The sequence below is a fragment of the Abrus precatorius genome, unplaced genomic scaffold (assembly GCF_003935025.1).
Source record: "Abrus precatorius isolate BTA unplaced genomic scaffold, Abrus_2018 Scaffold3, whole genome shotgun sequence".
Lineage (NCBI taxonomy): Eukaryota > Viridiplantae > Streptophyta > Magnoliopsida > Fabales > Fabaceae > Abrus > Abrus precatorius.
Window position 1 is genome coordinate 1959523 of NW_020874373.1, and position 10970 is coordinate 1970492.

Consider the following 10970-nt stretch of genomic DNA (forward strand, 5'->3'; position numbering starts at 1 on the left):
TTTCTTTTTGTAATGATAATGAAAAGGTCAAATTATATACCTAAGTCGAGAAATATGGCCGGCGAGATATGCATTGAAATTAATATATTTATATCATATCTGCATCATATTGCAGCTGTGTTTTTTTCTTTTCTCGTTAGTTTATAAGGCTGCTTAAATTTGGAGAAGAGCTCGTTCTCATTTTTCACTTTTGTTTATGGAAAACCTCATTATTGGCTTAATAAGTATAATTATATTAAGTGAATAACCACCTAGACAATAAGTTGGTGACATGCAGGCAGCAATTGTTGGATGAAAATATTAATTATCAAATATAATATGTAAAGGAAGAGACTAAATGTAGGAGATGGTTGTTTTGCTATTACTTCACAGGTAGCCATTAAGTGGTCTTCATGCCTAATTTTACAATATAGAGGAATTAAGTGTAAGGTGTACGCATTTATCAATCTGAAGAATTCCCTGAATGATAACACTTCACAGTAAGTAGTCCTATAAATATTTGCGTGTGTCTATATAGTAATATAGTATTGTATTTGTGTGTATATAATATATATACCCTTTACGAGCAGTTAATGAGAAATAATAATAATTATCGTATGTGTTTTTCTTCTGGCCGCGGCTGTTTGGCAGACATTAATTAGGTCTAAAAGCTTTGGCCTTCTAAAGGTGTTTTTGCATTCTTTCAAAGTGGGTTGGAGGTGTTCCTGATCTTAAGTGATTCCTAAATTTACCATGATCTCGTCTTTACGTTGAGAGATGATTCAGCAAATGCTTGACTTTTGTTTATGAACTGGTATTAAATAATTATATGGAATATAATAACTACAATAATTATAGATATTAACTTAATTTTAACACTCAATTATTTGCTAGAATTATAAGTAAATTTTTGTTTGGAGTGGCTTGTGATGTTTATAAGGTCATTCACGTAATACTGGTTGAAAGCTCTTCCCTTTCATATAACGGGGTTATAAAAACCATTTACCATTAAATAATTTATGTAGATTTTGGATAAATAATTTTGATTATATAGCGGTTTCATAATGTGACAATACATCATATTTTCATAAATTATAATTTTATTTTGGTAACTAAAGAATGGTCAAGTAACCTGACTTTAACTTGTTTGTTTTTGTAAAGTATAGCTAGCGAACCAAATAAAAATAATAATAATTCAAATATACAAGTATTAAATACAACATAGTTTGCTGATTTAAAAGGGCAGTATGGATAAAATTAAAACAAAACAAAACAAAAATAATTTAAGAAGAATTAGCATGTTAAGAGTTAAAGATAAAAAATAATAATATTAAAAAAAGTAAATAAGTTCAAATAAAAAGAGTGAGACAACAAATTAATTTGCTAATATATGGTTTAATACATTATCATATTAATCTGTATTTCTTTTTGTTTTCACTAAAGATGTACAAAGTTTTCCTTTTCTTTTTAGAATAATACTATGTTACCTGTTAAAAGTTCTGACGCTGTCTGAATATCAAATAACGTTGTATCTTGTTTTAGGAATTTTAGAACATTTAACAACCTAATCTCTAATTATATGCATTTAACAACCTAATTTAATTAACTTCATATAATACACATTTTTCGGAGAACATATAACATAAAGTCCAAACGTCACTTGTGTCAGCTTTTTGGTATCAAATCCAAAACTCATTTCTTATTTCAAATTCTTACAAGTACGACCAGCTTCTAGAAGAGAACTCTAAAAGAGCAAAACTTGATTTTGTTTTTTCCTTTTTCCGCCTTCGATTGTGTTTAAGTATAATTACGAGATATACAACAATTCAGACTCCTCTAGAGGTAATCAATAACAAAGGGTGGAAGAAAGATTATATATATTTATTTGTCTTTTATGTGCTTCCACCAGAAAACACTTATTACACAACAAATGAATGGACTGAAAACAAATATGAAACGAATTGAATACATTCAACGTTAAAAATAAGTTGTGTGCAAATTAATAATGAGGTTTATTCTTTGCCTTGGGGTCGTAGACTTCTATCTCACGCTCATTTAGGGGCTGCAGTGGCCTTGCATTCCTTTTTGCATACTGTGCCAAAAGTATACAACAACAAAAGATTAATTGAAGATCAAGTTTCAAAACAATGTTCAAGAAATAAATGCTTTCTTTCTTTTTATCCGCTAAGTTAAGTTTTTCCCAAAAGAAAATGGATTTGATTTAATAAAGCAAAAATTTTATTTTAAAGAATTAAACGAAAGGTTATGATTATAAATTTTTAAAAAATAAGATTATAATTAAATAAATGTATATCTAAAATAAATTATAAATTTAAATATGTTCTTCATTCTTATATATTTGTAAATTTTTTATCGTAGTATCTCTAATTTTCATTAATAATTTTCCAAAATTAAAAATTATTTGTATTTATATATTTTAAGATATAATAAAATTATAAACAAGTTAGTAAAAAATAATATTTTTACTTTAAATTAAAGATTAAATTCTAAATTAAAATTTGAATGAAAGTTTTAGATTAAGCTAACAAGTATAAAAATATTGTTAATTTTACTCCATTGTTATTTTATTATTTGAATCAACTAAGTAGAATGTTATCAACTAGTTTACTTTAATTATATATTTATAAACAGTAAATGTTAAAAGTAAAGTAGTTAATAAATATACTTTTCCACATAACATCTCAACACCATTTTTTGCAACTTCAAAAGTTCACTTAACGAATCCTTTGGATAAAAGAAACAAGATCACTATACTTACATATTTAAGTACAGAATCTTTGAGTAACTTTACTTGTCTCCTTGAAACAGTTTTTATCTGACAAAAAATAAGTTAAAAGCACATATTATTCGAAGGTAATCATGATTAATGAGAAGGATTATATATATAAAAGAATATTACATACTATATACCTTTTTGTTAATGGTCCAAAGAACGCCTTCGGTGCAAGGAGGTGCAGTGAGCGATCCCATGTACCTGTAGTACATCTTGCCGCCCATTTTGATTTCTCTGGGATCAATCACCCCAATGCTTTTCTCTTCTTCATCTTCAGGAATATCCATTATGTATTTTCCCAACTGAAATGTTCAAATATTGTTATAAGGTTACGTGGCTATATCAATTTCTTCTATATTGTTCAACATTATTCGTGAATATACATTATTGTACGTACCTTAGAGAGAAATGGATCGGGCGAACCATATTTGTACAGAAGACCAACAACAGCAGTCTTGTTTGTTCCATCAGGCTGTGGACTAACATGAACCATATGCAATTCCAAGTCATACCTAATTATATATATCAAAGTCCAAATTTTAGAACTTGCATGCAGACCGTGAAACAACATATATCAACTACAACACTCTAGTTTGTTGTTAATTATTATTTGAGGTAGTTAATTATACTTTTGGCTAAAATATGATCATTCCTTCATCATAAAAGTCGATTTCTCCGTCATATAATTGTTTCTAAAAGATCAATAAAAGATGAAGTTTTTGACTGCTTATGATTGAGAATAAGAAAGAAAAATATGGTTCTAATGAAAGCAAATTAACCTGCGGCCGTTAATGGTGTGTTCGGAAGGCCAGTGCCAGTGGCATTGTTGGAGCAAGAAATGTGTTCCATTGATGTCTATTGAGCCAGCATCCCCTTCCCAGTTCACCTGTAACCATTACATTTATATATTATACACACACTGGGATTCATCAAAGGCAATAACCATGCTTTGACAATTGTGCACGAATTTCTAGAATTAAGTGTGTGTGTGTGTTAACATTAATCTGTACCTACCGCAACATCATGACCCCTATTCAATACATTAGCATGTTGGGGCTTATAGCTCCTCCTTATCTCCCCTAACTTGGGGATCACTTTTACTCTGTGATTGCTCAAATCAATTGGAGATTGCATTTCCCCTTTTTTACACACCTCCCATTCTTCTTTGAGATCGCCCCAGTGTTCGGGTCCATCTCTACTCTTTTCATTGTACCCATATTCTGCACATATATACTCAGATCAGTGTATGCCTTTGTATTTTTTTAACACCTAATCGTGCAACATTTTTTCCTCATGCTGTGTTTAAGAAAATAGTAAAATTATTTTTTTAGACTTATACTATTGTAAGAAAATCCTAATATATATATGGAGCACTATATGTCTTTCTAATATTGAATTAGTCGTGATGTAATTTAAAAAAAAAAAATAAGAATAGAGAAAACTAAACAAGTATACAGAGATATCTAACCATGCATGGCAAACCCTCTTATGATAAAACTTACCAAAACAATTCATTTAGCAGTTTATCAAGCTATAATAAGCCAAAAATAATGGATTCACTTTTGGCCTATTACATTTCCCATATAAATTAACCGTTATTCTATTTTTATAAAACTCAAATATTACCAATTACGAGCATGCACATTGTATATATGGCATTTACATATAACTTGCCAAGAAAAATTCATATGCAAAATTTTATCAGAGTTTAATATTATCTTTTAAAAGGTACTTTCTGAGCTTATAGTCTAAGATTAAAAGTTCCAATAGCGTATAAGAAGCGATCATTTAATCATTAATTTTATTGAAAATTTATTTTAATTTTGAAAACTTCCATTAATGTTAATGAAGTTTTCTATTATTAGAGACTAAAATAAAAATTGTGGTCGAGATTAAAATATCAACACATACACTATCAAGAGTTACCATAAGAATTTACTTCTAAATAAAATTGTTGAACGAAAGTACATTTATGCAACCAAAAATATCGAAAAATGGAGCCAGAGATAGGACTGTTGCCATACCAGGTTCATCAAGAGCTCTGGTTAATGTGGAACAAAATAGGATGGATATTAGCAAAATTGTCGAAATATGGCTTTGACGCTTCATGTTTCAGATCAAAAGATTGGTCCTTGTAAGTATAGAATGTTAGGTGCCACAGATTAATTCCTGAATACGATTTCGTGCATGTGCTAAGGTTTTTATACATGATTTCCAAGGACAGAAATGTTTGTGGATTTGGTCAGGAGGAAACTAATTAACGGGGAAACATTCTTTGAACTTCTCTTTCTAAGAAGGCCACCAACATTTTTTTCTTTAATTAATGTTTTTTCCTTTTTCAAATTTTCTTCTCACTCTTTCCATGCTTGTAAATTGCACGTTTTGAATAGAAACAAAATGAATTTTTTTGTTAGGCAGAAATAATATATTGACTATTTTATGTTACAAGATAAAAAAGAGTTGACCCAGTTCCATTTGCTGTTTGGACCTAGTTTAATGTTTAAACTTGTGGAAATATTGACAGAGAAGAACTGTTAAAAATATAATAAAAAATACAAAATGGGAACGTTTTGATCTTTCTATAGGAAAGGACATGGTCATAATCAAATATCTCAATAGTGCAGGCTAGAAATTTTGACTTCGATTATCATTGCATACAAAATGAGCACTACAAAACAACTAAAAAGCGGTATGTAATGAAAGGATAAAATGAATGAACAAATAGCTGCAGTAGGTGACTATATACAAAGATGTTTGAAGGTATCGGATTTTTAACAGGTAAATATATTTTAAATTAGTGTGGTTGTAGACTTGTCCATTTGACAACTTTAGAACGAGCCTACATATATTAATTTATTGAACATATTGTTGCCAGGTGATTCAACACACACTCATATATTGAAGGTGTCAGATTGTTTAACGGGTAAACTTATTTTAATTAGTATGGCGAAGAGATGTAAAATAACCTTTGTCAACATTATATATATGGAAACGAGCTTACATATGCTATTTGCAATTAGAATAGGACAAAATAGAACGACAAGCATTCACGACTCTTCTAATCAAACATTTGTTGTAACATCACCAACTTGGGTGGAAATTATCCACCTTCCTTAACCTTAGTTAGTAATGAGAAAAATTCTCATGCGTCTAATAAACCACATGAAAGGAAATCTATAATTCCATAGTGCCATTGGACACTAGTTTGAGAGATTTTGGCTTGATTAATTGTAGAGATTACATTCTTATTACTGTCGATCGAGCAATTAATGTATAGCCGGCGATCGAGATATATGCATATCAATATTATATCTGCATGTTACACCACTTTTTCTTCTTCTTGTGTTTATAAGTCGTGCTTAAATTTGGAGAAGAGCTCGTTCTCATTATTGACTTGTTAAATATAATTATATAATATTAAGTGAATGCCCACAAGACAAATAATAGCCCTATAAAAAATTGCTATTTACTTCTGATTAACAGTAAATTAACTTTCATTAATATAATTTTTTAAAACAAAAATTAAATTATTAATTTAAACACTTTAAATTTATACTAAACAATATAATATCGCATATTAACAAATAATTTTATTCGTATGTAGTATTACTATATATTATCAATATACAAACATTAATATATTATCAATAGACCTTTAAAATCTTAACTAATAATTTAATTGTTATTAAAAAATTATATTACTTGAGTTTATGATAATGTCTTGCATGGGCCCCGCCTGTGAAGAATGATTGGGTGTCTGATACTCGCCATATGATAAGGTTGTTTTGAAATCGATTTTTCCTTTGTTAACATTTTACGACAAAGAGGGCGAATCGAGTGGGCGACCCATGCGTTTGAATAAGGGGGCTCCAACTTTATACACTGTTTTGTTTTCTGGTTACTATGTCATCTGATACTAAGATGTATGAAATTGTATTGAAAATAGAGTACGTAACAAAAAAAAACCAAAAGAGTATGTTATTGCCATATGACCCACATGGGAAGTATCATAAATTGAAGAAGGCTCGAGGCAAATAACGTGAGGAAAAAAATTAAATTTAAGGATGAATATGAGAAGAAAAAAAGTTAATTGACGAAAATATTTTGAACCTTACTAAAATATTTACTTATCATAACTCCTATTAAATATCAGGTTCAGTTGTCCACTAATCAAAGTTAGTTTAATCAAAGTTGATTTCTCTTATCCATAATCATATGGTTAATTTATGTGTACAAGTTCATGTTCGCATATAATGAAATCTATCAGTCGCTTGGTCGTATCTTTACAAAATATCGCTTACGAGGCCAAATCTCCTCCGTGTTGGCTTATGCTTTTTTAGCAGTTTTGCTGGTAATATGATTTGCTTGCAAACTATGAAACTATGATGACAATTTATTAAAAACCCGTTAATGTACGTTGTGTAGTAAACAAATAATCGCATTCATTTATCTGCATTATATTTGTACAAGTATATATAAACTAAACCGATATAGAAACAATAATGTTATTTGGTAGAAGTGCTTTTTTAATAAATTAGGAGAATTTTTGAGGGAAAAGAGATAATAACGAAGTAATTAGGCGCCATGGCTTTAATTAATCCCACGTGAAGATAATAAAATTGATGTTCAAGAAGCGTTTCAACTTGATGTTAAAGAGTCAATTATCTAATCATCTCTTCCATCCTGGATGAGCAAGAAGCAGATGCTGTCTTTCTCGTGTTATAGGACTTGCATTTAAGGCACTTGTGCGCCACAATATGAAAACTTACTTCAGAAATTTCCCCACAGTCGTTGCAAAGAATCCAAACCTTGTCACATATAACAGACAGATTGAGGATTTGGAAGCTAACAATGTTGCAGCTATAGACAAAAGATTATTAGCAAACATTTATTTACCATTTTATTTTGATACATTTCAGGCATAGGCGTTGATGCAACCTGAAAATTTGTTGAGCAAATAGAGAGAAGTTACTGCGGATTATGCTCTTCTGATAGAAAATTAAATAATTACTAGGAATAAAATAATTTTAAATCATGAGACAAGATTTTGACACACGTTTACCTCCTCATCCAGATTCTCCCACACACGCGACATATCACAAAAAGATTTTGAGCAAACAGGGCATGAATACCTGCAAAGTGTAAATATTTAAATCGAGATCAAGAAGCAATTCATCAACATGTGCACAGTAACTGAAGAACATATAGTAGCATTTAGTTGTTTAACTAACTGCAAATGCTGTTCCATTTGTCTCACACATCCCAAATGTATGGTGTGACCACATGGCAACACGGTAATGTCTTTCGTTGTATCAAAAAGAAACTGCACAGATTAAAAGAGTGGATCAATTGACTTGTACAGTCTTAGGAAAATCAACCTAAATGTATCATGGCTCCTGCCCTATCAACAGTACCTCAAAGCAAACTGGGCAATTGTGATGCATTGCTTTTTCAATGCAGCGGTGTGAATCCTTCAATAACGATGAATAACAACATCCTGAGGACAGAAAGAGAACATGACAGGGCATTTAATCAAAGGAACACTCAGTTTGAACACTGAATTGGCACCCATAAAAGGGTTAATTTCTCAACGGAAGCAATGTTGAGTTGAATCACAAGCTTACCGCATTTGTTACAGTGAAAAAAGTTCTCTTCACCTCCAATTCTGTAATTATTAAACACATTGTAGATATGATCACCAGAAATTAAACAGTTAATGAAATGAATTAAAAGAATGACAAAAGTTTGGACCTGCAGATACCACATTCATTACAATGGTATTGATTTTTTGATACCTGGAGATACAAGTAACTTTTATGTAAAACTTAAAGAGAAGGATTAAGATTTTAGGAATAAAATGAGACAAAAGGCTAACATCATAATCGAAAAACTTGCATTTGGAACAGAAGTATCTACCCATGCAAACACCACAGTGAATGCACATCTGGTGAACCTGCAAATTAAAATGTAAGGGGAAAAGGGGATTAACCCATATTTATTCCCTGCCTCTACTGTAATTTTTAACCAGGCAGTAATGTATGACTCTTACATCTTGCTCTGTGCTACACAAGGAACAGATTACCTGAAAATAACACAGCAGAAACAATACATCAGTACTGCTTCTTGTTTCTGGTTGCATGATGAATGGATGCAGGATTTTCCATTCAACATAGCAGCTGAAAGAAAACAAAAGGAAAAGCAAAATCAAGCTGACATAGCTGTTTATATACATTATTCACCTTTTTTCTTAACAAATTACATTCCCTAGTTTTAATTATGCCAATTGAAGAGAATCAAACAATGGAATTGATCCAAAATGAATACCTTGTCCATTTTGCCTATACCAAGATACTTCAATAAGCAAAAATTCTTAAATACCACAAAATAGAGATAATGCAGAAATGGAAAGAAAATTATGTATTCAACGTGAACCCAAAACAAATTAAAAATAGAAGCATATATTTTCGGAAGCCCAACTGCAAATATTAATGCACGCACTAAATGATTACAGAAAAAATTTAGAAATGCAGTAAGTTAATAGTTGCTACGTACCCTCTTCACATCATGGCGAGGAATGTCATGGCGGTCAACAGGATCGACTTCAATCGAATTCTGTTACAAAACCGTTGAAATTAATTGTACATATTTTTCAAATCCAACTAAATAACAAATGGTCATATAACATAAGAGCAAAGAATAATAAGAAAGGATACAAAACAATCCCAATTCCCAAGTAGCAACCTTAGATTCGTTATGGCAATGTCTGCAATCGAAGATGTCACCGCAACAGGACGCTATGATCTTGCATCTCCTCCTTAGTGTGAGCACCTAAAATTTACAACATATAATTTCTCGAATCAGTTTTTTTTTTTCTACTCTTACTATTATAATTTTCATTATCATCAATATATTTATATATATATAATAAAAAAATCATTAAGATGAGAGAAGAAAGTGAGTAAATATACCCATAATTCCCATATCCGAATTGGGATGGAGACTGATCGACGAGGTGGTGTTGACGAGAAAGTTCATTAGTTGACATCTGGGGTTCCATTAAAGTGAATACTTGAAAACTAGTCTGAGATTCACAAAGCAAACTCAATTTTAAATGTGAAATGTGATAGCAGTAGAAGGAGTTAGCGGAAGCTTACCTTGTTGTGTGGAGTGTCAACTAACATCGCAGTCGAAGAAGAACTTCTAAGATGACTGCGAAATATCAGAAGGCTGATCAAATACCAATTCTGCCAGCAGTGTTCTTGTCCACCCCCTATCACGCGGCGACACGCCACCGGTTTTGTCCCTTTTTCTCTGTTTTCATTATTTGTTTAAATATTTATGGTAAGTATTGCGTATTTGCTTTAAAAAATTAAGTTTAATTGAATTTGAATTTTATGATGAAAATCTAAGTTGGGTTGAATTAGCTTTAGGTTAATAAAACTAGATGATAAAAATACAATTTATAAATTGATAATCCGAGTTTATTCCATGCGAACATTTATCTTGAATATAGATAGTGCTACATTTAAATTAAGCCACTTGGCATCAAAGAGATGGACAGGTATATAAATATAGATAATAAAGTAATAAACTTTAGGAACTCGTGATGGAAACGACCAAGAGAACAAGTAAACGGCAGTTGCTAACAGAAGCGAAGTCGACGACCACCTATAAACGCAGAAGCCACTCACTGAGTTTGAGTCAACTTGGATCGTTCATTTAGATTCTTGAGCTTTTGTAGTACGTGTCACCAACAAATCTACATATTCAATATCCATTGGTCAATGTTGCAATACCCATAATATAATTTCACTTTCTTAGATTAGATAAGTTTATATAATCTTTTTGGTTATATTTATTTTAATCTCTCAGCATATCATTTTTTTTAATTTAATTTCTGATTTTAAAAAGTCATTATTTGGTTTATAATAATTGTATTCGTTATTCTCACTGTCAGACTTACGTTTGGTTGTTTATTGAGTGTTTAATAATGCCAAAAAATGACAGAATGAATAAATAATATATGATATTTAGAGAGACAAAAATATATGAGAAATAAACATATAATGGTCAAAATTAATGAAAAATTAATAGAAGGGAAAAATAAGAAATTTTAAAAAAATATAAATACTAAATTTAATTTAAAAAATTAATAGATTAATAAAAAATCATATATATTTGGATAAATTAAAGATGT

The 10970-nt window shown here is 30.4% G+C and overlaps 2 protein-coding genes across 2 annotated transcripts; both read right to left on the reverse strand.

Moving 5' to 3' along the window:
• Positions 1 to 1978: 1978 nt before the first annotated feature.
• On the reverse strand, positions 1979 to 4882 carry LOC113860832 (alpha carbonic anhydrase 7-like). The gene is made up of 7 exons (XM_027493356.1): positions 4798 to 4882; positions 3788 to 3993; positions 3553 to 3659; positions 3171 to 3285; positions 2911 to 3075; positions 2759 to 2815; positions 1979 to 2071 (listed from the first exon to the last, which is right to left on the reverse strand). Exons 1-7 carry the CDS (start codon positions 4880 to 4882, stop codon positions 1979 to 1981), a joined length of 828 nt encoding a protein of 275 aa, XP_027349157.1.
• A 2418-nt stretch (positions 4883 to 7300) lies between these two features.
• LOC113862659 (E3 ubiquitin-protein ligase RZFP34-like) lies at positions 7301 to 9879 on the reverse strand. The gene is made up of 12 exons (XM_027495763.1): positions 9742 to 9879; positions 9515 to 9601; positions 9326 to 9385; positions 8823 to 8855; positions 8649 to 8726; positions 8525 to 8568; positions 8398 to 8438; positions 8188 to 8270; positions 8005 to 8096; positions 7836 to 7905; positions 7670 to 7711; positions 7301 to 7581 (listed from the first exon to the last, which is right to left on the reverse strand). The coding sequence occupies exons 5-12, from the start codon at positions 8715 to 8717 to the stop codon at positions 7435 to 7437; spliced, it is 588 nt and encodes a 195-aa protein (XP_027351564.1). The 5' UTR covers positions 8718 to 8726; positions 8823 to 8855; positions 9326 to 9385; positions 9515 to 9601; positions 9742 to 9879; the 3' UTR covers positions 7301 to 7434.
• Positions 9880 to 10970: the final 1091 nt, after the last annotated feature.